The sequence below is a fragment of the Prunus mume genome, linkage group LG8, assembly GCF_029339155.1.
Source record: "Prunus mume cultivar Tortuosa linkage group LG8, ASM2933915v1, whole genome shotgun sequence".
NCBI lineage: Eukaryota > Viridiplantae > Streptophyta > Magnoliopsida > Rosales > Rosaceae > Prunus > Prunus mume.
Genome location: NC_142705.1, coordinates 18953964 through 18980751, shown reverse-complemented (window position 1 = coordinate 18980751; position 26788 = coordinate 18953964). Strand labels below are relative to the sequence as shown.

The 26788-nt window shown below is 36.8% G+C and overlaps 3 protein-coding genes across 3 annotated transcripts; 2 read left to right on the top strand and 1 right to left on the bottom strand.

The window, feature by feature from the left end:
- The first annotated feature begins 3570 nt into the window (after positions 1–3570).
- On the top strand, positions 3571–4573 carry LOC103342898 (uncharacterized). Its single transcript, XM_008246562.3, has one exon. It carries the CDS (start codon positions 3691–3693, stop codon positions 4546–4548), a length of 858 nt encoding a protein of 285 aa, XP_008244784.2. The 5' UTR covers positions 3571–3690; the 3' UTR covers positions 4549–4573.
- Positions 4574–11536: 6963 nt separating this feature from the next.
- On the top strand, positions 11537–15941 carry LOC103342896 (uncharacterized). Its single transcript, XM_008246557.3, has 4 exons — positions 11537–11817; positions 12962–13586; positions 14076–14352; positions 15639–15941. The coding sequence occupies exons 1-4, from the start codon at positions 11703–11705 to the stop codon at positions 15687–15689; spliced, it is 1068 nt and encodes a 355-aa protein (XP_008244779.1). The 5' UTR covers positions 11537–11702; the 3' UTR covers positions 15690–15941.
- Positions 15942–21059: 5118 nt separating this feature from the next.
- Positions 21060–23234, bottom strand: LOC103342895 (transcription factor MYBC1). The gene has a single exon (XM_008246555.2). The coding sequence runs from the start codon at positions 22827–22829 to the stop codon at positions 21861–21863; it is 969 nt and encodes a 322-aa protein (XP_008244777.2). The 5' UTR covers positions 22830–23234; the 3' UTR covers positions 21060–21860.
- Between the last annotated feature and the right edge of the window lie 3554 nt (positions 23235–26788).

Sequence of the window (26788 nt, the reverse complement as noted above, 5' to 3'; positions counted from 1 at the left end):
AAGGTGGAGATAATGGATGTAATGGTGGTCATCCACAGTTTATGTATTTATAACAAATTATTATTTTATTATCAATCCCTAAACTAATTTTATTTATTCATAACAATTTTTTGAACCGAATTTCGAACATATGAAATTGAATATGTCTTTATTTAAAACAAAGCTAGTTATACCAAAACATAATAATTGAAGCCAGTATTGCAACCATTGAAAAAAAAAAACAAAAAAGTCATGACAATGAAATTAAGATGATGAAATCCTTTCAGCTACTATCTTCTTTGGAAGCCTCATGCAGCAAACTGGATCTACATTTACAAAAATAAAACATAAACACTAATTAGAATAAAATACAACAACCAAACAATCACAAAGCCTCAAAATATATATGTAGTATGTATCTAGAAAGAAAGAACCAAATCCAGGCAGCATATGTAAAAAAGAAAACCCTTCATATGAGTGAAAAATAGAGATGAAGAAAGTAAGGACATTCGGAAGACAAATGCTGACCAAGCTTAGCCAGATGGAGAGAAATGCCTTGTAACTATTGTTAATCCAATTAAGTAATGCATGGTCTAAGTAGTTACCGAAGTCTTCCCTACTTCTTGTTCGTATTCCTGGAATCAGTGGCTAACGTAGGATTGTGACCTCATAAGGTCATAGTGTAAAACTGTCAAAAAACAAATTTAAGAAGAAAATAACACTAAAAAATAGAAGAATATTACTTCCACATATAACAATCAACAAGTTGTAATCAGTCACGGTCAAATGGCATATTCAATATGACAATAAACTTTAATTCACTAATGAAACCATGAGAAAGAAAACAAACAATCTTATTTCATTGTTACGTGTTAATGGTTCATATCATCACTATAAGCCTAGCCTATTAGAAAGCATCATGTGGCCACAAAAGACAAGATTGTCCTTTTACCAATCTTACCAGGTTGACCACCCCAGGTGTCGATAAAACGCCTCCTAGCCAAGCCTGTCATGAGATACCTTGTGAACCAATGGTCGGGCACTCATACACCAACCCGACCATGGAGATGTCATATGACTAGAGATAGAGGCATTGATATTATGACATGACCAGAGCCCTGTCAAGTCAATTACGTCACACACATAATGCCAGTATGGTGATGGAGATGAATCATTTAATGCGCTTCACATCCAAGTTAGGTGTCGCCTTGCTACTTGATCCCTAGTAACTAGCATGATGATGGAGAGGGATCATTCAATGCGCTTCACATCCAAGCCAAGTGTCACCTTACTACTAGATCCCTAGAAACCAGCATGGTAATAGGCGCCCATGATTGCTCTCCAATCCCACCATTGGGAAGGGTTAAAGATAAAGATCTCCTTTGTCGCAAGATTTGAGGAGATCTGATCTCTCTTTCTCCCCTTATAAATACCCCTCACCTGTATTAGGACAAAGGTAATAAATATTCTCAACTTGAAACTCTCCATCCTTCGCCCCACTCTAAAACCACCTCTAACTTAGCCATTGGAAGGGGATCAATTGGGATCCAACCAATCTATATAAGTCTAGACCGTCAGTTTGGAGTTTTTCCGATCGCCGAAAATTGATTTGGGCACCCACACTCTGCCAGCGCGTGGGGAGGCGCATGGGCCACTTTTTGGCCGATCTTAGAGTCCTAAAATAATCCTCATGTTGTTCTGAGCACGATGGTATGCTCATATTTCAATTTGGTTATCGTTTGGTCGTCTATCAAATATCGCATATTAGGCGTTATCCAGGTTCAACATGTCTGGACCGTTGGATCGACTTAATTTCAATATATGTTGATATATGCATCCCTAGGATCATGTAGGAATTCACGGATCGTGATTAGAGGCCCGGATGTTCCGATTCAATAACTTAAAATTTGCATTAAACGTTAACCGTTCGATCGTACGATCACGGTGATCCGACCGTTCATTTCGGACCAAACTTGCAGGACATGTTTTCTAAACCTTGTGGAACCCATAGGAACTTCTGGATCAGAAATCGGAGGCCGTGGGTCCTGTGGGCCCGAATGACCCAATTTAGAAAGTTTGACCGCCTGGTTGACCGAGCGTCTTCTGAGGCTATCTCTTCATTCGAAACATGTAGTTGGACTTTAGGAACGTCTCATTCCTCATGCACTCCCTTAAAACCTGGGAAACTAGGATTTTAATTTAAAAGTTTTCATTCGAGATGTTTTATATTAATTTCGTAACTCGTATTCTGAAATAGGTGCTCCGGTTACTTACACGCAGAGGCGGGACCCTCTCAGGGTCAAGCAGCGTCAGACTACTTATGAGTGGACTTTGTTTTCAAATGATAAGCATGGTTTTATGGTGGAAAATTTATGCATATTGTTTTAATGATTTATTGAATATATTATATATTCAATTGTTTAACTTAATGCTTTTATTAAGCATTTGTAATATATATTTGGGTTTTGGCACATTTGAGTATCTTGAGTTATATATACGTATGCACGTATTTCTCATATTTAGCACATTTATTTTTTACAAAAATTTCAATAAGACACAAAATTCACGTATTATATACATAATTCTAACATATTATTGAATAAAAATAATATGTATTTAAAAAAATCTCAGTTTTTCCCCCATTTGTTATTTGAAAAAAGTATAGATGTGCGGCTATACTCGTTTTGAAAAAATGGTTGTCAAAATGCCTCCATAGACCTTGCTAAACACAGGTCTCAATGTAGTTCTCAAAATTTCGAGCTCAAACAACTCAGGATCAAAGCCCGTGATACGGAACTTCAAATCTTGAAGCTTCAGGTGGAATTGAAAAGAATCCGGGCTAAGGAATAAGACATTCAAGTGAGCCGGAGCTCTGAATTGAAGGCGTTCAACCTGGCTTGGAGGAAGGCTGAAACTACGGTCCTCAAGGGTTCCAAACTGAAATTTGATGTACTTGCCAAATGCCAATACTTGAAAGGCATATTATCCAGTCTATCTCTACAATTGAAAACCATAAATTGGTCTGCATTGTTCTGATAAGGAATACAAGATACAATTCTCAGTTGTTATTTGAAACTCCATTTACTCGTAACTCTTTACATGACAAACCTTTCATTAGTTAGCCTTCAGTCTTCTTTACGTTCGATGTTGAAAGATACAAGAACTAGATCTTTTGGCGTCCAACAAATCATATGAAACACTGGATTCAGTTTCTTAACTATAAATTTGTTAATCTAAAAGTTTCTTATTGCCCGAGTATCGATTCCTCTTTTTGTTGCAGAAAACTTTCCTACTCTTACGGGGTTTGAATCAAAAGAATTAATATTAACATTTTTGCATATTAACATGCAAGATTCGTAGGACCTAAATTTATTAGTTTTCTAATGTATTTGTTTGTTTCCTAGATTCTCTAGTTTTCCAATTACTAGTAGGATTTCTACTTTTCCAGATTTTTATATTTCTAGTTTTAAGTTTCCTATTTTATTTGGGTTAGAATTAGCCAGAGATTTTTATCCTATTATTTCTAGGTTTTAGTTTGCTATAAATAACCAAAAAAGACTCTAAATTGAAATATTATATTGATTGGATAGTACCAGTTGTCTACAATCTGTGAACTAACAGTTGGAATTTCACCTAACCGTAAAAATCCAGTAACAAATTAGATCTCCCATCTTCATTCTTTTATCAGTTAGCAAACCAGCAAGGAAAGTTATGGCTTTTGGGAAGGAGGACCTTGATTTGGTGTTGGTCCCAAGTGGATTGCTAATCATGTTTCTCTATCACATCATCCTTCTCTACAGATATCTTCATCTCCCTCAGACCACAACCATTGGCTTTGAGAACAATGACAAAAGAGCTTGGGTTGAAAGAATTATGCAGGATGATAATAGAGATATTGGCACAGTCCTCAGTGTGATTTCATCCAACATATCAGCAGTAACTTTTTTGTGTTCCGTCTCCTTAAGTCTCAGTTCTCTCATTGGAACTTGGCTTGGAAGTAGTTCCAGCCATGAAGTCTTTACAAGCGAATTAATCTACGGCAACATCAACCCCTCAATCCTTACCATCAAGTACATAAGCCTCTTAACTTGTCTTCTTCTAGCCTTTGCATGCTTTGTTCAATCAGCGAGGCACTTTGTTCATGCAAACTATCTGATAAGCACACCAGACAGTAATATTCCGGCTTCGTACGTGGAGCTGGCAGTTATAAGAGGAGGTGATTTCTGGTCACTTGGGCTTAGAGCACTCTATTTTGCTCTAACTCTGCTTCTGTGGTTTTTTGGTCCAATACCAATGTTTATGTCCTCCTTGGTTTTGGTCATATTCCTCCATTACATGGACACAAACACCAGACCTTTTCATGACTACCAGCTTCCGGGAAGGCAGCTGGTTAAAGAGGTTGGTCAGAGAATCACAGAGGTGGCTGTGAACATTCATCAGCATGAAGAAACAATTGAAACTAAAGAGAATACCACCACAGCTAATCCCATGAAATCAGTCGATTCCCCAATATCTGTATTGACAGACTCGATATCACAAGATCAGCAATATATTATAGCTAAAGATTGATTTGTAGTTTATTCTGACATGTATAAGATTAATGCTACTTACCTTGTATTGCTTATTTTCTGTAAATAGACTTGAGAAGTCTACCTCATGTGCATGATATATACGGCTGTAATACAGAGACCAAAATCATCTTGGTCAGTTCAATTGCTCTATACTTCTCTCTCATCTTCCTTCTTCCTTCTTGAGTCTGTTTTCTCAATGAGTTGGATTGGAAGCACCAAATTTTTTAATGTCAAATTGTAAATGCAATTACGTATGCATGTTAATTTGGAGTTGTTGGATAGTAGGTACCCTAGAGAAAGGTAATTTGAATCAAAAAACGAATGTAATAGAGTTTCAAAGGCTAGAAATTAGAAGATTAACTTCATTTTTTTTCCAGTCTATGGTCAAAATTTTGGTTTCTAAATTGAAATTTTACCTCAAGTTTTTCAATTCCAGGACTTCATGTAACCTTGAGATTAAACCCAAAAAGGAAAGCAAACAAATGCTATGTTGCAGGGCACATAAAAAAATTGGAAGTTAATGCATTTATGATCAATGAAATTTGATCCAATTCTACAAACTTGAGGCTCAAGAAATTAATAATGCACTTTCATTTGCAGCCACAGCTGAGGCAGGCCAGTTTTGATTATTATCTGACCTCTTGAAGTCGTGGCAAGATAACATCACAACCATTGTGACAGACGAAACAAACATGGTGTTGGGAAAGATGGCAATAAGCAAAGAGCCAATAAATAAATATGGCACTCCCATGATCTGACTTCTCTCAGCCTTGTGTAAATAAAATGGGCAAAATTAACACTCTATCTTCCACTAAGAAAAAATAATGGGAATACAATAATAATCTCACCAAACACCGGTGGCTAAACTCTCTCTTGGTTTTTCTCTCAAGAGGATTTTCTCTCTCACACAAGTGAGGTTTTCTTATATCTCAAAACTCTCTATATTTTGGTTTTCTAAGGGATGCATTTAACTGAAAGAATGCAATTGCTTTTATAGGCAAACGTTCCTAACTAATTGGTGACCGTGCATGATAGAGAATTCTTCTCATTTTCTCTTCCATTCATTTTCTTCAAATTTTCCCGTCTTTGCTTTCATTTTATTTTAATATTTATTTCCTTCTTTTTCTCTCCTCCACTAACGAGGGAAACCCATCAATCTCCCCCTACCGACTTAGGTGGAGGGCTCCAGCAGTCCAGCTGCTCCTCTGCAAAATTCGTACTTGTCCTTAGGTAAGGACTTGGTCATCATATCTGAACTATTGTCATCAGTATGGATTTTCTCAAGCTATAATTGCTTAGACTCCAATACATCACGTATCCAGTGATATCGCACATCAATGTGCTTCGACCTCGAGTGAAAACTCGGATTCTTGCTCAAGTGGATCGCACTCTGACTATCACAATGCAAAATGTATTTTATGCTGCTTTTGTCCTAATTTTTGTAGGAATCGCTTCCAGAGCATTTCTTTGCACGCTTCAGTAGCTGCAATAAACTCTGCCTCTGTAGTTGATAGAGTAACACATTTATGCAACTTTGATTGCCATGAAACTGCTCCCCCTGAAAATGTAATCAGGTATCCTGAAGTAGATTTTCTAGAATCAAGATCTCTTACCATGTCTGCATCTGTGTAGCCAATCAATTCAGGTTTTCCACCTCCAAAGCATAAACTCATTTTGGAGGTACTCCGGAGATATCTGAGAATCCATTTCACTTTTAATAATGTATTATACACGTACGCATGTATTTCTCATGTTTAGTACACTTCTTTTTTACAAAAATTTCAATAAGACAAAAAATTCACGTATTATACACATAATTATAACATATTACTGAATAAAAATAATATGTATTTAAAAAAAATTCAGTTTTTCCCTAATTGTTTTTTAATAGTATAGTCATGCGGCTATACGTGTTTTTTAAAAGTTTTTAGATATAAATAGTGCAGCCACCCGGCTGTACAAATTTGACACGTGGCGCATAGGCTATGGGCGGGTGTATAAAGAGTATAGCCGCCCGGCTATCCTAGATTCTTCCCGAAATAGCCGCCCGGCTATACTCCTTTTTCCCAATTTTGTTCAAACAGTATAGCCGCTCGGCTTTACTGTTTTGACATGTGCCAACTATGCTTTGTGCGTTTTTCTTAATATATAAATAGTATAGCCGCACGGTTTAATCTAGGACAGTTTTTTTTTTTTCCATTTTTAAATATAAAAGAATTAGTTTATTCAGTTTTGTTTTTTGGCCTTCTTCTTTAATAAAACATATGTAATTGAGCAATATCTTAGCCTTTTTGAATTACTTTAATTAGTGCTTATATTTTAATTATTATTAATATGCAAAATTAAAGATAAAGTCCACCAAATAATTAATTTATATTTATTAAGTCTTTTGTGAAATCGTTTGGGTGTCTTAATTAAATTTCTCCATAGCCCAAGACCCTATCCGTTATTATTAGGCCATTAATCGAGTATCTATTGTCCCTTTTTGAATGTTTACTTTTCCAAAGTTATTACCCGTATAAAGATTTTAGCACTCTCACGTTTAATAATGTATTATACACGTACGCACATATTTCTCATGTTTAGTACACTTATTTTTTACAAAAATTTCAATAAGACAAGAAATTCACGTATTATACATTATATATACATATAGGGGGCGGATCCGTGGCACCATATTTTTGACACAATTTTTAGGCCATTAGATTAGTCCACTTTTAATGGTTGAGATTAAATCTGACATGACAAATAGTTTTAATGTTTTAAATAAACAATCATTAATTTTATCAAGTGTTGAAAAGCTTACCTCCTCGATGTTGCCATCCTCTGTCATTGTGTTGAGAGAAAGCATACCTTCAGTCAGCATATCTTTATAATCCCTTGCAAATATAAAGTTAGCATGAAAATCGTCAAAAACCAATATGAAACAACAGCATAAATAACAAAAATGAAAGTATCCATAATTGAAATCACATCAAAATCATAAAACTTTAACTCACAGGAAGCTAACTCTGGAAACTATGAATAGAATCCAGTTTCAGTTGCTTCACAGCTCTGAAGAGAGGCGAAGATTTGAAGTGGTCTATAATTTACTAAGTACTCTAATCTCCAATACAAGTGAGACCAAGATGGCTGACTGGAGTTCCACAAATCCTCTAGTCATGTCATGGCTTCTCAATGCAATTGAGCCTACAAGGAAAAAAGATGGAGGTGGAGGGTTTTTTTGGTCGCAGGAAAGAGAGAGAGAGAGAGAGAGAGAGAGAGAGAGAGAGAGAGAGAGAGAGAGAGAGAGAGGGGTATGCGTGAGAAAGAAGAGAGATTAGAGTCCCAAGTAAAAAAGGATAGTATCAAGAAAAGAGATTACGTTTCCAAAAAAAAAAGGGAGGAGAGAGAAATTTATTTTATTTTATTTTTATGAGAGAGAAAATAAAATTAATGATTGTTTATTTAAAACATTAAAACTATTTATCATGCCAGATTTAATCTCAACCATTAAAAATGGAGTAATCTAATGACCCAAAAATTGTGTCAAAACTTGTGTCAAAAATATGGTGCCACGGATCCGCCCTCATACATATATATATATATATATATATATATATAATTATTCATTCATATTGTTTCTCGGTGAGGATACTTTCTCGCTTGTCATGCCAATGGGCACGTGTTTCGGGAGTTTAGTTTAGGCATTATAAGGAAAAGTTTGGATGGGTTGAGTATTAAAGTTTCATTGTGGGATTTCGGATTTAGTTGGTTTTTGACCAAATTTTATACATTTATGTATATGTGGTATTGATGATTATGTTGGTTTTGAATGCTTTGGTTTTCAGCATTGTTTTCTAAACTGTGAGGTTATACTATGTTGATTTCAAATGTGAAATGAACTTTGTTTTTGTCCACTCACACCTTTTTGTTTTGCACCCCCCAGGCAGTAGCGTTATTCGAATCGTACTGAGTCGAGATTTCCACTTATGAACTCTGAGCCTCAGTAGGATTCTTTTCTTCATTTTATTTCCATTGAACTTTGTTTTGTTGTAATCGAAATACTTAGATTTACTCTGTTATCACTCGTGCTAGGGTGTGATTTATGAGGCCAGAGGCCTTTGTTGTAAACTATTTAATTGCATATGAAGCATGCTACCTGTTGGGATATGGATATATATGTGTTTTTAACAAGTTGAAAATTTGGGAAAAGTTCAATTTTCAGGGGAGACTCTGCTGAAATTTTGGTAGAAAGTCTCGGTATTTAGTAATTGGGCCCGGCATTGGTTTGATGCCAGAACTTTTATGGGATTCGTCCCGGATTTTGAGGAGTCCAGGGTGGGTCCTGTCAAAACCCACAATACGAACCCTAAAAGATGTTAATACTGAAATTTATAGTTGGGTGTTTGGAATAAAAATGAATATACCCACTTTGTATGACATAATGTTTCTGGCAGAAACAAGAAATGTTGGGTTTCTCCATATTTACAGATGCAATTGTGCCTCCTTATTACACATTTACAGAGACCAACATATTATTTTTAAGGGTTATTAAATGAACATAGCATATCGCCATAAGCGATTCCCTAAAGATGTACAAACAGAACAAATAGTTGGGTTAAAGCTATATAATGTGTCATAAAGTTTAATCCATTAAACAAAATCCCTTAAAGGATTGTAATAGCATGAAGCAAGTCCCTAAAGGACATGTGCCTGAAGCACAAAATCTGTACTCAATACTAATATGCATAAATTGCCTCAGTGAGTACATTAATTATAATATGTTTGCAACACATTAAAACTCTAGAAGAGTTCAAGAAGCACTTGTCTCGGCCTGAAGATCGAACATTATGCCAGCGAGATTCTTGCTTATACTAAGAAGATATTGAAGTATTTTTATGTGGATTATCCGTTAGGCACTTAAATAATTTTCCGAAAGTATACTAGACCCGATATTATATTTTCCAGATAGAGCTCAGCTCCATCACCACCACTTTGGGATGATGTAAGGCATATTTGATGCTATCTCCGCATAACACCATATACGGGTATATTTTTTTCAAGTAAACTTACAAATAGCCCAGATTTTGTTGGATACACAGACACTGGAAATTTCTATAGGCGCTTATTGGAAAAAGTTAGTCATGAAGATTTCAAGGGGAGATATTCTTCAGGGGGAGCATCCAACAATATTACAAGATTGATTCACAGAAGCAGTGTCAACTATGATATTCAGAAATATGATCAACTGTATGGCTTTAAGATATTTTTCCAAGCATTAGGGGGAGCGTCTGTCAATAAAGACTTTCACACACTGTACTTTTTTTCCTTCGGCCAGGTTTTTGTCCCACTGGGTTTTTTCATGGCAAGGTTTTAACGAGGCAATGTTGCACGCGTGTCAATATACACAGAATTTTATGTTACACATGGTTATGTACTCTTTTTCCCTTCAACCAGTTTTTGTCCTATTGGGTTTTACTAACAAGGTTTTTAACGAGGCATATTCTGTATATGATGGTCTCCAAGAGGGAGTGTTGTAAAGTGTTGAGTGGAGCCCACACATTTTGGAAATAATGAAAAATATAATGATGAAAGTATTGTGGAAGTGGAATCCACATATTGGAAGACATGATTGCACATCCACAGGAAGCCAAGAGACTTTGCCTATAAGTGGGCTTCCTTCCTTCATTGTAATACACAGAACAACAGACTCAATGAAAACATCGGATTCTATTACAGCTTAATTTCTCTATATTCTCTCCACAATCTCTTTAGTTTTATAACATACACGCTTAATTATGTACATGCCCCCTGTGCTTTCCAACTTATCTCAGATTACCACCTGTGTTTGTAAACGGCTCAAAGTACTAACGTTTAAAAACCGTCTCACATTACTATTTCGTCGTTTTTTGAAGTTCCGTTATGAGCGTTCTTTCATTCCCCAAAATTCGAGCAATGATTCATCCCTTTGTTACTGTTCATCGCTAATTTACCCTCCAAAACTCAGAAATTTCTCATAACCAACACAACTAGCAGCAAGAACAGCTCGAGAGGTTGAAAAACCATACCTGGATCGAAGCAAATGGTGCTTCGAATCGCTCGAACGAGCGATGGAGATTTTGGGTAAAAATCGGCTAATTTCTTGTTTTTTTCGGCGATCCAGACGGCGGTTGGTAGCGGATGAGATGTGAGGGTGGTAGAGGACAACGTGTTGGTTCTTTTGATACCCATATCGTCGCTTGGGGTGGCTGGAAGAGGAGATGGCGGACCAAAACTGGTCGGATGAATAACAAAGGGGATGAGTTCTTTGTCGGAATTTTGGGGATGAGCAGTAACATTCGGAACTTCAAAAAAGCGAAAAGGGTAACGTGAGGCAGTTTTTAAGCGTTGGGTACTTTGAGCCATTTGCAAACACATGTAGTAATCTGAGATAAGTTGGAAAGCAGGGGGCATGTACATAATTAAGCCTAACATACATGATATTTTACAAGAGATTATCATTTTTTGTTTTGAGGGTGTTGTTGGGATTAAGTTTTTTGGTGAAACCTATGACCCCAACTACCTTAACTGCTTTTACCCTGGCTTTATAATAGTAGAGATAATTTGGGGATGATTTTTTGTCTTTTACGTTGCAAATTGTAAGAGATGTACAAGCAATACTACGAGCTTCTTAACTACAACAGCTTAATATATGCCATTGGAGCTGGAATTCTGGTATAATTATTTATTGTCACTAGATGCTTTCTTACACCGGCACATAACCGAGTTGTCATAGAGTTCGAGAACTATGATTTGCAAGTCAATGTCTTTTCCTATTAAATTAAGTTTTGTCCCAAAACTTAATTTTTATAAAAATCTAAAACCACCGTCTCGTTATCTTTTCCCTTTACCTCCTCCCTTCGGTGGGATTAAAAACCAAATGGGCCCAAAACTTATTTTTTATAAAAATCTAAAACCACCGTCTCGATATCTTTTCCCTTTACCTCCTCCCTTTGGTGGGATTAAAAACCGAAGGGGTTTCTTCTTCTCTTCTCTTACCCTTTTTCTAAATGCTCTCGGACCAATAACACCTACAAATCCCTCTTCTTCCTCTCTTTCACCCAAACAGAGGAGAAGAGAGAAACAAGAGGAATCATTTGAAGCGTCTAGAGGGAGAAAGAGCTGTAAGCTATGGAATCTTCTTCAGCTTCGAATGATGCGGTCAACTTCTTGGGGCTAAAAGAGGAGTCAATGGTGGACCCTTTCTTGGTCGAGGCTCTCCAGAATCCTCGCCACCGTCTCACCAGTCAGTAGTTTGTTTTTCTTTTTGTTTAATTATTCGTAATCTCTTATTGTAAACCCTAATTTAGTGTTGGATTTGAATTTATGTTAATGGGTTTTCGTTAGGTTAAACTTTTTTATCTGTGTTTTCTAAATTTGGGTTTCTGATTTGGGAGTTTTGTGGTCTGAGGGTTATTGTCAGGGAAAAAAAAAATCTGAATTATCATGGAGAATAGCAGGGAATATGATATTACTATGCGCCTTCGGTTGATTTTGTTGGATTAGATTGGTATGGAATCGGGTTTTGTTGTTATCTCAGATCTGGGTTATGATTTTGAATTTTTTTTATTCATGTTTAATTCCTCTTTGGAAATTGTTCAACCTTAGCTAAGGGAATTAGGTGCTGAGTGAGTCTCAGTTGATAGCTTATTTGCTTTTATATTATTTTTAGATCCCAGACGAGGAAAAATCCGTTCTTGTTGTAAGTTTGGACATCTGCTTTTTGCAGATCCGTTATTGATTTCTATATCTTCCATGCATGCTTACGATTTTATCCATTTATAAGTAACTACGACCCAAGGAAGAAAATAATGATGTAACAGGACAGTGAGATAAGCATGTATTTGGAGTCGCATTCAAATATGAATTTGGCCAAACATCTCTTAAATCATCCTTCTTAAATCATGGCATCATTATTGGTTAGGCTGGATCTTTCTGAGGCATCGCCGTTGATGCGATGGATTACCTTCTTCTAATAGCAAGCCTTTTTTTTCTGGGTCAGTGAAATCTTTCTGACAACTGTGTAAGATAATCAATGGGTTGAGAAGGAAGTATTTAGGATAATAAAACAGATTTTCACAAGGATAAAAATACATTATATTTGTTAAGCTTAAAGTTTCTGAGGAATAATGCTTAGCAGATAACACAGTGATTGTAACTTTCTGATTTCTTTAAAACTGCATAACTGAATAGCAACGTGGTGATGTTAAGTCTTTGGATTTGTTGCTTTTATGGTAGCTAAATCTTGTATAATTGATCAGTTTCCTTGATCTCATTGGGCATGCTGTTTGATGCAACTGCATCCTAGACTCCTAGTTTTTACAGTGATTGTTTCTTTGAATATTTTGGTTATTTTACTTTTCTAATTAGTAGATGTCTTTCCTTTTCAGTTTTGCGAATGGAACTTGATATCCAGAGGTTTCTGCATAATCCTGATGAGCAGCTATTTGAGTTCCAACATTTCCCTACCTCCTACCTTCGACTTGCTGCACACCGTGTTTCTCAACACTATGGTTTGCAGACTATGGTTCAGGATAGTGGCTCAGATGGACAAGGAAATAGGATTTTGGTGAGGAAAACAGCAGAAAGAAAATACCCAGCGATTCAGTTATCTGAAATACCTATTAAGCAGTCTGAAAACAATAAACCTGAGCAGATTAAAACTGTCATCAAGCCTAGGTCTAATAAAAATAATATGAATGAAACTCATGGAGCTGGGATCAAACGAAGTCCTGTGAGAAGTGTAGAAGAGAGGAAGGAGGAGTACAATAGGGCAAGGGCTCGCATATTTAGCAGTCCTAGCAGTTCTGACTCTGGTGATACAACATATCAGGTCCCACCGGATGTGAAAAAAGCACCTTTGAGCAGGGATGAGAATGAAAATTCCAGGAACTCTATGATTGATCCAGAAAAGAATGTTAACATAAAGGATCTTGGTACTTCATCTCGAGTTGCCATTTTCAGAGATAGGGAGAAAGACCGTACTGATCCAGATTATGATCGAAGTTATGAGAGGTAAGAGTCCATCTATTTATCAAAGTTGAGATGAGGGAACTATGATTGTTTTTATCTACCTAATAAAGACACTAAAACCTTTGCACTGCTACACTTGGTGAAAAACATGCATGCATGCTTGCATTTCTGGGTGTCAAGGTTTTTGTTTTAAAATTATTATATCTGTTTCAAATAATGATGCCATGCTCTTTTGCTGTAAATTATTAGAGATCGCTCATGCCTTTATGGATTAACTTCAACACATACTTCATATCCTTTCTCGTTTTCTTTTCCTATCTGTTTTGGAAATGCTTAAAATTTTAATCTGGTAACCAGCGGCTGTCTTATATTGACATGTGTTCTCATATCTTGTCTTCGTGTAACTCTTGGTTTTATGACATACAGATACACATAGATATTACTAGTGTGGGCATAATGATATCAACATTTATGTGTTATGAAAGAAAACAGTGTTATTAACTAATAAAATATAATATGTTACTGATACAGGTATGTTAGGAGTCTTCCTACTAATCAAAGATTTAACTTGGCACCTGTCAATATGCAAAAGCTTCAACCCCAGTTTGTGCAGTATGATACTGTTTTCTCTCAGATGCCAAGGGCTCAAGCTTCAATTAGTTATGGGCCTCCTTCAAGCCCAGCTATGAGCCCCTTTTGTGCCATGGGATTCAATCAGACATATAGGGATGCTACATACATGCAGTGGCCAAGTGCTGCAATGATGTATTCACATTCATATGATCAGTTCAGACAAGCTGTTATCCAGGTAAGCAACAAATCCTTAACCCTGTAATTTGTTTTTTTAGAATACATTACCGGATGCTTCAATGATCAATTTTGGAAGTGTGGTTGCACTTTAGATTTGAATGTTTTCATGTAGTTCCTCCTTTTGTTGGGCTTTTGATCATTACATTTTTTTATATTGTTTTTCTTCGAAGATCTTTAACATCAAACCACGAGATCCCACTTGGGGTGTCACTATTGTTAATTAGTGCACAATACTTAAGTTTTTTGAAAGTTATAGGATTGCTAGGCATTCCTGAGGGCACACGTAGGTAAAGGTGACACAGAAATGCCTGAGGTGTTTTTCTATGTTTGGTGGAAGCATAAAATAGCTTACGCCTTTTCTGTGTTTGTACACCTTTGGTGTAGAAAGGCTTTGCCTCATTCCTTTATCCCTCATGTGTATGCTTCTGGGGTATTGTGGCATTGAGTATTATAATATTAAACATGCCCAAAACGATTGTGTTTTAGATAACTAAAAAACCAAAAAAACTGAGACATTACCCCAATTCCTTGATCATTCCAGGCCATTTACTTTCTCTGTGTTTCCCGTTATTGGCAGCCTACTAATGCCATAGTGCAGCTGCAGCTTCATGAATCACAATACCTTTCTCAACTGTTTTTACACTGTTTATAACCGACTCTTTCAATGTTGTCACTTTCCTACAGAACAGAAATTTCAGGACCAAACTTTTGCTGGAGAGGTCTCCAGTATGAAAACCTTAATTGCCTAGTTGTCCTACAGAAAAGAATATTCAAGACCAAACCAATGCTTAACAGATTCTAGTTTGTAATTATATTTGGGCTTGGTCTCAATCGAATCCATTCTGCCCAATATGTAAGGCCTTTGAGAGTAGCCCATCTTGCAATCTCTTTTCTGAATAAAGTTTTGGCTTCTCTACATTCTGTAGAAAGGAAACAAAACCTCAGGTCTGTTGTTAATGGCCAAATATTTGTAAATTTCTAATTTTGACAAATTAGGAGAAAGCATTTTGCTGAGAATAAATTATGCAAGTATGCGTTCTTATATTTTGGGTTAATCTTAAGTCGGAATGTCTGCTGTGATGAGTATAAATGTATAAATATGGTATGTATTGACTTTTACATTTGCATGCATATGCAGAGAGACCCTTTGAAGTACAGTTATAAAGCATATGACGGAATATATACTATATCTGTGATCGTATATGTCTACTCTGCTTCTCGTGGGTTTTTGTGTCAAACTTTTGTATGTTCGTTAAGTTTAATTTACTCTTGACCTCTTTGCAGGCTCCATTCTGTCAGCATCCCCTGAGCTTTGACTATTCGCAAAACCATTGAACTAGATGTAGAGGAGAGATTTTATAACTGAGCTGAACGCAGAATTCTTTATTCTTCTAGGGTCTTAAATAGAGTTAGGTATTTTGTTTGAGACTGTGTGTTACAAAAGCTTGTTCCCTTAGTGGTTTGTGGTGGTGTTTACTGTTTTGATCTTCTATATTAGCCAAGGACTGTAATATGCTATCACCCTTCATTGAACTATTGCTTTTTGCTTCAAAATTATACCTTTCAATTGTTGACCTTTACGTGACACCACCATCTTTAATTTTTCCTTGGCATTTTTAGTTACGATCTACAAAACATTTGGTAGCTTGCTTTTGTTCAAATTGATTCCATTCGTTGACCTCTAATTAAAGTACAAATCAATTCACATGGGTTCGGGGTTTGTATAAATTATCTTCAATTCACGTGGGTTCGGATTTCATTTACGTTTTCATGGGCGATTTTCATGAGATCTTTGTAAAGATATATGCCAAACGTGTTTTGGTAATGTTTATGCATTCTGAAAAGAAAAAGATGATAATTTCAAGGTATATATATACATACATCACGTAGGTGTATGTATATATATCGGGAATGATCACCTTTTCCTGCTCCCTGAATCGATCAAGCATTTCTTTACCAAATGGAATAAGTTTCTCTGTGTCTATTTTGATGGTCATAAGCTTGCCTTCCTAATTATTAATTGGGTAACCTGTAATCAATGATTAATAATTATTGACTAAGATCAAAACCCAGCTCTTCTCTTGTGGGTTCTTCCGCCATCGCTCTAATCGACTTCAGCGGCCTCCCAAGAGGAGGAAGACAAGGTTCTTGCATCAATTGAACCCAAGAAGCTCTCCTGATCCCTGCCCTCCCCTTCTCTCCTCCCCCAAACACGACACCAGTCCCCCCAATGACCACAGACCCAACCTCTTGATTTCTCTCTACCGCAGCTTTGATACCAAGAAATTTGATTGCAATAATGTTGGATTCATCATCTAATCAAATGGTAGGTTCAAACTTCAATTTCGTTGTGCTTGGTTTCTTAGTGGAGATGGGATTTTACAATTTCATCGTTCAGTGTGATGTTCAGGATTGGTATTGAGGAAGATGCTTTACTGTCCTCAGTTGAGATTTGAAGCTTTATTCGCTTATGGTGTGTTTAGTTTAGTAATCAGGAAATGGAATTTGAATTAGGAATTGAATTCTAAGTATGAATGATTCATGTGTTTACTTCACATCAAGGAATTAAAAAGTAAGCGGGGTCACACAAAATTTGAAATTGAATTCTTGATTTTGTTGAAATTCAATTCTTGGATGAGAGGTGGTATTCTAATTTCTAGATATCTAATCCATTAGGAATTCATTTTTTTTACCCATTATATCCTCTTACAATTTTTGAAATTCCAAATTTGTCATTTATTTTAACCCAACAATGACATTTTAGTAATTAGTACTACTGCAATCCCAATTCCATATGATTTAGTAAACAACTTCAATAAAAATCTAAAATCTAACTCTCCTCAATTTATGTAGTTTAGTAAACAACTTCAATAAGAATCCGAAATCTATTTCTCTTCAATCTCACTCATTCTCAATTCATTTCCTTACAATCCGATTACGATAAGTAAACATGCCATCATTGATAAATTGTCGGGTAAATATCAAAATTTCTCTGCAAGGGATTTTTCACAGAGAGAGAGAGAGAGGGAGAGAGAGAGTCATTCCACAACCTGTGTAATCTTGGACTAAATAACCAATCTTTCTTGATGAGTTTATAATTTGAAATTTTAAGTGAATTATTTCTACGTCCATCTTAATACTTTTTTATCCCCTGTATTAAATGTCCAAAAAAAGAAAAACTTTTAAGACGGACTTCTAATAGAATTTAGTCATGCATGCTACGCTTGATTAAATAAAAGTTCCTTGCTTGAGAGGCCTTTTATTAATCATGCGTAGTCTTACAAAGTTTTTTCATTTTTTCCTTTTTTTCTTTTGCAATTGTTCTACACAGTTGGACAAGAAAATATATTTATGTTACCAATTTCATCCAATTATCAGATAAAAATGGATTCGTTTATGAATTATAACTTGGGGTTTTTTCCCTAACATTTTTATCCACTTGGAAACGTCCCCCTGTTTGGTATCCTACTCAAAAAATTAAATTCAAAAAATATGATTCTTTTTAAAAACATGAATTTTCAAATAGTGATTTTAAGATCTAAAAACTTGTTTGGTATTGAACTCCAAACTATTTTTAAGATCTATAAAATTTGAAATTAAATTAGAAAATCAGAAATCCTAAATTCCCAAATTGAAATTAACAAAAGGGAAGAGAGAGAGAGAGAGAGAGAGAGAGAGAGAGAGAGAGCGTGGAGAGAGAGAAAACTATAAAACCTCTTTTTCTTTTTCTTTTTCTTTTTTAATAATGGGATGTTTTTGAGTTTTTAAAAATGGGTCTACCAAATAGGTTTTCGTGGCTTTGGACTTAAAATCTGTTTTGAATTTATAAAATCAGATCCAAATAAGATACCAAACATTCCCTAAATGTTCCATAGACTTTTGCTCAAACAATTACCATATAATAATAGAGTTTTATGAATAGCATTAAAATTATGGATCCACATTCACAAGATTCTGCTCACAATTAGATACAACATACTGGAAAATTCACAAGCCAAATTTTGACTTTTCAAAATTAAATTCCATTGAAACTCGAGAGAAGAAGGCTGAAGAGTTCTATGGCTTCTTTTTAGCCCGTCATTAAGTGTTGAGATATTATGTATCCAATTTCTCTGTCTCTTCTCCATCCCCTAAGAGCATCCACAATGGGCTCTCTAAACCACATCCTTAGACAAATTTTAGGGAGAAATGATAAAAATGCAACTCCAACCACGCTCCCTATCCACCTCCTAAAATAGGGAGTCCTCTAGGAGCTCCTAAATCTGAGGAGAGAGAAAGGACTCTTAGTAGCTCCCTACAATTTAATGCTGCTTTATTTAATGAGTATTTCAAACCTTTATTTAATGCTAACCATTTTTTATTTTATTTTTTAATAGGAATGGACCAATCAAAAAAGAGTTATAGCATTTATGACTTTCCAAATTAGGGAGTATGGTTGGAGTTGAAATTTTTTAGAGAACTCCTAAAATAACTTTCTTATATTCTTAGCCAAATTTTAGCTAAAAAATAGAGAACATCATTGTGGATGCTCTAAGTATTTAAAACACGAGCAAAAAGACACAAATAACTTAAGATTTCTGCTCTCTCTTAACTGTTTCAGCTTAATTTAACTGTAATATCACTCTAATAATATCCAATTATATATGTGCGTTGGTTGGAATCTCCCAAAATCAATGCAAGGCTCTCAAGGCTTAGGTTGGACCTTTGAACATATTTGAATCAACAATTCCTCGGATAATCTTGAGAAACTTCACAGGATCGAGCAAACAAAAAAAAAACATATAACGGGCATCATTTCCAGAGAATGATTTCATGTATCTATTTTTTGTTTTTGTTTTGACGGAGGTCTTGAGTTCAAATATTATCGGTTTATGGGCATCCGAACATTAGAATAACATTAACCAGTTGAAAGTCAGTTAACTTATCATCATCAAACTGTTAAACCAAATAATAATCCTCCTAGTGAAACCTATGAAAGATGGATCAACAGGCGACTAAATGCTTTGCTGAAAGAATACAGAGGTTTTAAAACAACTCTGAAATTGTAGCATAAAAAGTGGAGGAAAGATGCATCAAGCAAGTTTCAAATATATCGCTTGTTCTGTGAAGTTCCCATATTAAAGCAAGCAAATGGAAGACTAGTGTGGTACATGGGAAAAGGCATGACAATGAAATACCTGTGCAGTTATAGCTTCAAATGTGACTTTACCTTAATTGGAACCACATACAACTTCAACAGCTGCAATTTCATCAAGCACAATCTTAGGCTTCAGTAGAGTCAATCTTTTGACTTTCTTTTTGAGATTATGCATCTGCTTTACTTCTGGTGATAACAGAAGCAGATTAATTATTCACTCCAACATTTTACAATATACTGTATTTCAGTTAAAGAGAGGAGAGATAAAGAAAAGGAAAAGATAAAGTGATGGTGCTGTCAGACCCTGTTCGTTTCTATTTGACGTTATTTTTCCTCGGTTTTTATTACAGAAGGTAGTTTGCTTACTTAGCCCTTGCGCTAAGCATCTAATCAGAGTTTCAATTGTGCAGAAATGGCTGATGTCCACTGCAAGCAACGTCTTGTAAGGTCAATCAGCCCTTTAAATGGATCAGCTTACAAATTTTGTTCCTGATGGCCCTCTCGTGAAAGAAGCTCTTGAGAGCTCAAAAGACTCAGGCGACAGAATAAACAGGAAGAAGGGTTGTGATAACTGGGTTCAAGAGCTTGCACTCATAAAAGCCTTCTACCCCACACAACCCAGATTACGATACACATGAATAACAGCAGGTAACATGCTGTAATCACAAGATTACATAGATTCTTTTTATTCTACGCTTAGCTACAATATTCACTTGCATGAAGGATAGGTAAGTTAAAACTGATGGTTGGGAAGTAAGAACAAGAATATGCAGATTCTCTTATTCTAGGTTTAACTACAATATAACCTTGCAAGCTAGACAGGTAAGTTAAAACTATGGCGGGGATGTAAGAAGGATGCGATAAATATGGATAGTATTAAACTATGAGGAACTACAGAATTCACTTCACGAAATTAGACACCAAGAACTCTGACTATCTCCAATACTTCAGTATATGGAAAACAGAGACCATTTTTTTCACCATGCAGTTACGAGAATTTAAGGACAAAATCATCTTTTAATTTTATAACAACCCTCCAGACAGTTTAAGTTTTTTAATTTTCATTTCAGGCTGAGCAATTATGTGATAAAGGATTAAATCTACTCATAATTAGTAATTACCATCAAACTTTCACTTTAAAAGGGGGTCTATACTATGCCATTCTCTATCGTTTTCATCATACATAATTCTAGTCACTCGCATCACAAATTTACAAGGAAAAATAATTAACTTAATGGGACTCTCACAACTTTGTCAACTTTGAGGATGCTGCTACATCAAATAATCCTTCCACCAATATTTTCTATTTCACCTTCATCTAAATATTTGCAAATGTTTAACCAAAAAAATAATTTGAAACTGAGTGATCTTCCATTACCTCATGCTTTAGATTGGTGTTGTTTCAATAGTGATCAAGAAAGACAATCTATAATAAAACTAATATCCCAGTAAATATGCAAACAACAAAGAATTGCTGAGTCCCTTATTTGATGCAACATGAAAGAATATATGAGCCATAAAGTGATCAAAGCACCAAGATATAAAGCCATATGAAATCAAAGGTCATGTAGCATTAAGATAACCTTCTTATAAAATCAGAATTGTTTCAACAGATCCCCTAATATCAGGGTTTAAGTTGTCTACAAAGTCACACAATGTACAACAAGTACAACTTACCTCTACATGAGACTAAACTAAGAGATGCAAAGGCATAACTCCACAAAGAAGAGATTTCTTGATAAGCCAAGAAATGCAGTAGCAAATATGTCAAGCACAGTTACCAACAGCATCCTTAGCTATCCAGAGAACATACATGAGAAAGCACTTGCCAACATTATTTATCCTCATCTGCAAGCTCAAAATTAGTCGTTTGTCGCTTCTTCCTCCCCCCAGCAAGAAGACTCCGAGTTGAATGAAAACCCAGTTGATTCTTCAGTATAACACGGAGAAGGGCTTGAATTGCTGTCGCTCTGAGTGACATCACTAGAGGGTGACAGGGGAGATATAGATAATATGCTACTACCAGCAATATAATTACACAAGTGGCAGTTCCAGAGAAAAGGCCACATAGAGACGCCCCCTAATGCTACTCAACTCCATAAATTACAGTGAAACAAACCCCGATGGTCACCAACGAATTGTAACCTGAAATTTTGGATCTGGAAATGAAATTCACAGATCTCATTTGAAGCCCACTAGCATCACCACCAACCAAGGTTACTAAGACCCACTAACACAACAAGGAAATCCAATAATTTAGATCCTGAATCAAACCTCTAAAAGTACAACCACACACCAATTTCACAAGACCCAGAAATTAAATGAACTCAAAGTAAGATGAAAACAAAACTGATGACAATTACCCAAATTCAATCCTCCCCAGTTGGAAACAGAGTAAGAACTTTCCTGCCACCAGTTGCATTAGCTGATTCCAAGTCCTCTACATAGCTTCCTGGCACTGGATTATGCAGTGGCGCCCCCATCCTATGAACTGGCTGTGACGACTGCCTTGCCAAGAATGGATGCTCAAATTGGCCATTTGGTGGGGACCCAAAATGCCCCACCTGCCTGTGATACTGGGGATGGGCTGCCACCGCCGCTGCCGCAACCGCAGCCATCTGCTGCTGCTGCTGCTGCTGGTGATGATGCTGCTGCAGAGCCACCGGCACAAAGGGCATGAAATGCTCCGAATTGGGCCTTCCCCCGGGATGCGGGTGCAGGAAATGAGCCGGAACCGGCGAGCTTGCAAACAAATGATCGGTGGCGGGGTCCGCTGAGGCTGCCAATCCTCCGCCTCCGCCTCCGCCGCCTCCGCTGCCTCCGCCGGACAAGCCCTGCATACGCTTGAGATAGAGACGGTACTTCTGCAAATGGCTGGCAACATTCTCCCGGGTGAGGCCGTCCACACTCATGAGCTGCATTATGGTCTTGGGGACGGCGTTCTTGATCCCCAAGTGTGCCACGGCGTCCACAAAGCGCTTGTGGAGCTGCGGGGTCCACACGAGGCGGGGCCGTTTGAGGGTGCGGGCGGGCTCTTCCCCGCCCGCACCAGACCCCAGGTCGGCAGAATCGGCGAATTCGGCAGAGGAGTTGGGGTGGGTCGGGGTGGCGGGAGGCAAGGAGGAAGGAGGAGGAGGTGGAGGGGTATGTGGTGGCTGAGGAGGTTGTGGGGGTTGTTGGTTTTGGGGGCTACTTGGGTTGTTGGGGTTGTTGTTTCTGATGTCAAAGGCCAAGGCAAGATCAGGAGTGATTAGGGTTTGGGATAAGGGCATGAGCTCCTCAGGTGAAGGAAGCTCTTCTTCCCACCTGGAGAACCAATTGGACTCATCTTCCCTCATTATTGTTTTCTTTTGATCTCTCTCTCTCTCCTCCTCCTCCTCCTCCTCCTCACTCCTACAAACTCTTCTACAACACTCAGCTGCTTACCCACCAACCCAATTCCCACTATTTTGCTCTCCTAATTTCCTCCTCACACACTCATCATCCCACAGCTCAGCTCAGATTTGAGAATGAATAATTAACCACTTAAAAAGCCCAAAGAAAAAAGAAAGACAGCTATTTGGTAGGATGGATTCGGATTTGGAATTGGATTGAATTGTTGTGAGGTTGAGGGAGGGAGGGAGGGAGGGAGGTGAGGGGATGGATAGGTGAGGAGAGAGGTTCGAGGTGGATCTTGTTTCTTCTTTTCCGCTTTTGTGAAGGGTTGATGGGGTACTGTTTCTTTGTTGTTGCTGATTGCTTTTGTTTTGTTTTTATTTTTTTTTCCTCTTTGTGATGATTTTTATGGGAGTTTAAAATTTATTTTTTTATTTTTTACATTCCGGGATTTGAGGGTCTATCATGCCATACTTGAGCATGAGACTTGAGAGTGAGTGTTACAACAAGATCCACAGACTTGAGATCCATAGATTTTTCTTTATCATTTTTAATTTTTTCTGAATATTATATACGTTTATATCTCCCTGTCTTTTGTAGCGCGTGAAAAGCACGCTCGTGCGGAATCTGAGATTTCGACTCGACGCACCTTCACCTGATGACACGTACACGCTTTATTGGAGAGTGCAGGTTTGTTCACTTCATCACAGCATAGATTGTACGGGAAAAATGGGTTACTCTTTTGATTTAGGAAAGGAAGGGATTTATTAGAAAGAGAAACAACTCACATGCAAAGTTTGGTCACTTTGTGGGATTTGCTTAGGAGTTGTTTCATAACATTTCTTTTTCATTTTCATTTTGTTTGAAAATTGAAAACTGAAAACATGTTTTGTAATAGATTATATTTTTAGTTTTTTTTTTTTTTAAATGAAATCTAGTTTTCAAAATCATCATTAACAACTTGAAACTGTTTTCAGTTCTTATGTTAAATTTCTTTTTTTGTTATCCTTTTTCATTCCTTAACTTTACATCACCACACATGAAATGCACTCCAATTACAAAAATTCAGTATTTAGGGTCCTAACTTGGACTTGACCACTCGATTCTTGCATTCTACCACAGACCAAGTCCAAGACTCGAGACTTCCAAATCCAAAATTCACCAAAAAAATCATCCTAATTCCATAAAAATTCACCGAAGTATACTACGACCTCATTGTAACATGCACTTTCATTTTATGATCTCAAATTCACAATCTGACTTAAAAAAATTCCATTTCCAAGTTCCACATAAAATTGAAAATAATTACCAAACAACTTTTGTTTAATGAAAACTGAAATTAGTTACCAAACAAGTTATGAAAACTAAAAACTGGAAAAAAAAAAATTGAAATGGTTATCAAATAGGCCCTTAGATTGTTGAAATTGATGGGGAAAGAATGGTATCTGTTTCTCTATGAAGATAATTTTCGTTCATGTCCAAAGACAAGGCGATCGATAAGCCACAAGGACATCGGTGTGGTATCGGCCTAGGAGATTTTGATGCTTAAGTTAGTTAAGTATGAGGTGTAAATGTAATTTTGGTAGAGTATGAGTAGGATAAGTAAATCATACCTGTACTTGGAGGACAAAGTTAGGAGGACTTATATTAGGGTAAAATTTTATAAACTTCTATTACCTATTTTTCTTAAAACAAACATCAAGTAAAATTTTATAAATCTAATCAGTTCATTTACATAACAAGCAAATATAATGCAAAGAAGTAAATAATATAAACAAGCACATAACTAAACACATATTTTGAAACATCAAACAAATGTGTTTTCTTTTTGAAAAAACAAATATGTGGGCGGACTATAAACGGGTTGGTGCGGCCCATCATGACCCATTTGACACCTCTACTATACTTGCCTCACGTTCACCGATATCAATTGCTTCAGTAGATTGTAACTCACCATGGCGCTTGGGAGAAGCAATGATAAGATTTTGATAATTTAATTCAAAGTTGAAAATAATAGCCAAATAGGAGCCACATCTTTTGATGCTGGAACTAATGTTTTAATTTTATTTTATTTTAAGAATGCTATTTGTAGTGTATGAGCAAAACAATACACATAATATACATATGGTTGTAAGGGTCTTTTTGTTTCAACAGCATGACGAATGGGCTTGGGCTGCCATAAGGAAAAGACAAACAAAATTCCCTTGTGGTCTGACTTCAAGAACCAGGCTCCAATAGAGTTTTGAAAAAGTTTGTGAAACCTTAGAAAACACCTTGGATTCCTTTCACCAATAACCAGATGAACATGGCAGATTGATAATATGGCTTGGCTTGAGAAGCTTATGGCATGGGAGTTAAGCCTTCACAAGTTTAGCAGTTAGAGAGAAAGAGCATGAATTTCTAAATGAAACAAAGGGTTAAAGTAAAGGGAAAGAGAGATTTTGGGAAGATTTAAACTAAGGAGGAAAGTGAGAGATAGAAGCAGAGAATGGGTCTCTTGAGTGGATTTCCAGTTGATCGATAAAAGCTTGGTCGTGTTGTAGATGATGATGTCTTTACTAGGTTGAAGAAGCCTCCTTCTATAGGCACTCAAGGCACTCCAGCCTTTTATTTTATCAAGACTCCCTCCCTCTTTTTCTTGACTTTCTTCCATTCGATCTTATTCAGTGAAAACTTCCTCAGCCTAAACCCATAGGCCTGAAGTTTTTCAGGGTTCCAAGGCTCTTGCGTAGTTGGACCTCTTCATGTGGGTAAGGAGCCACCCATTTTTTTTTTCCTCTGGTTTTCTTGTTAAAACTTGAAGAAGAAAGAAACAAGGGTAGGGACCTTAATCCAATGGGTATTCTATCTATCTTGCGAATTTCCTTTGGTCTTTGCAATGGCTCCTGTTTGACTTGGTTCTAATAGCTAGATACGATGCTAGATTTTTTTATAAGGCACTGGGCTGGGCTTTTTCCTAAGGCATTGGCTCACTGCTTCCTATTTACAGATAGTCAGCTAAGTCTTTTATGGTTTCGTCAAGTTGTTGGAAGTGGCTTTTAACGAAACACTGGGCACCTTAGCTACTGTGGGTTTCTCTAAGTGTCGCAGGTCACAGGATGTTTCTTCAAGGCTTTGAACCACCCTCTCTCTCTATTGCTTACCCATGTGCTTAGGCCCAAGAAACGAGCCTGAGTTTTGGTGCTCCTAAGTAACCCTAAACTTCTATCCCTTGAACCCTCAATGGGCATTGTGAGTGCTCGTACCTATCCATACCACAACCTTCTAAACAAGTCCCAGATATTCACATGGCTTGGGCCCACTTGAGCCTTAGCGCAACTTGGCATAACGTGTTTATTTGGCATGTTTATGCTTGAGTTCCATGATGTGGTAATAGGTTGTGACTAGGCCAAATAGCACTTAACAAGTCAGTGAATGTGGGTTTACATAGCCGGTACGTTTTACGAGCTCGTTTTGACCCTTTTGTGTGGTGGGTTTGCGTGTTTGTTTGGCGTGGCACGTGACCCACAATTTGTATGAGCGCGTCTGACAAATTCTCATATACCCATGTTGGGCTTCTCTCTCAGTTAAATATTGCGCTTGGCTCGAATTAAGCTTGGGCCCAACCTTGGATTTTTGGGCCTTTACAATGGTCAATCTCTAAAAGTCAATGGGGTCTAGGGGTATACGTTGGTTTGAAACCAATACAATTTGGCATATTCGGTCCAATACAATTGATATTGGATTGGATGATTGGTTTTCGTATTGGAAAAAAGTAATAATAAAATATTAAACATATATCGTCAAGTTTAATATAATAAAACATTTTAATAGATGTACGTGTAAAATATAAATAAAATGTTAGAGAAAATTATTTTGATTTTATAATATATCAAACATAACTCCATCAAATTACTTAAATGCTCACAACTTTCTTAATGAG

Excerpts from the sequence above, each read along its gene's own strand:
- LOC103342895 (XM_008246555.2), bottom strand. The coding sequence starts at position 22,829 with ATGAGGGAAGATGAGTCCAATTGGTTCTCCAGGTGGGAAGAAGAGCTT.
- LOC103342896 (XM_008246557.3), top strand. The coding sequence starts at position 11,703 with ATGGAATCTTCTTCAGCTTCGAATGATGCGGTCAACTTCTTGGGGCTA. Across the intron at positions 13,587-14,075 it reads TATGATCGAAGTTATGAGAG|GTATGTTAGGAGTCTTCCTA; the intron begins GTAAGAGTCCAT and ends TTACTGATACAG. Across the intron at positions 14,353-15,638 it reads TCAGACAAGCTGTTATCCAG|GCTCCATTCTGTCAGCATCC; the intron begins GTAAGCAACAAA and ends ACCTCTTTGCAG.
- LOC103342898 (XM_008246562.3), top strand. The coding sequence starts at position 3,691 with ATGGCTTTTGGGAAGGAGGACCTTGATTTGGTGTTGGTCCCAAGTGGA.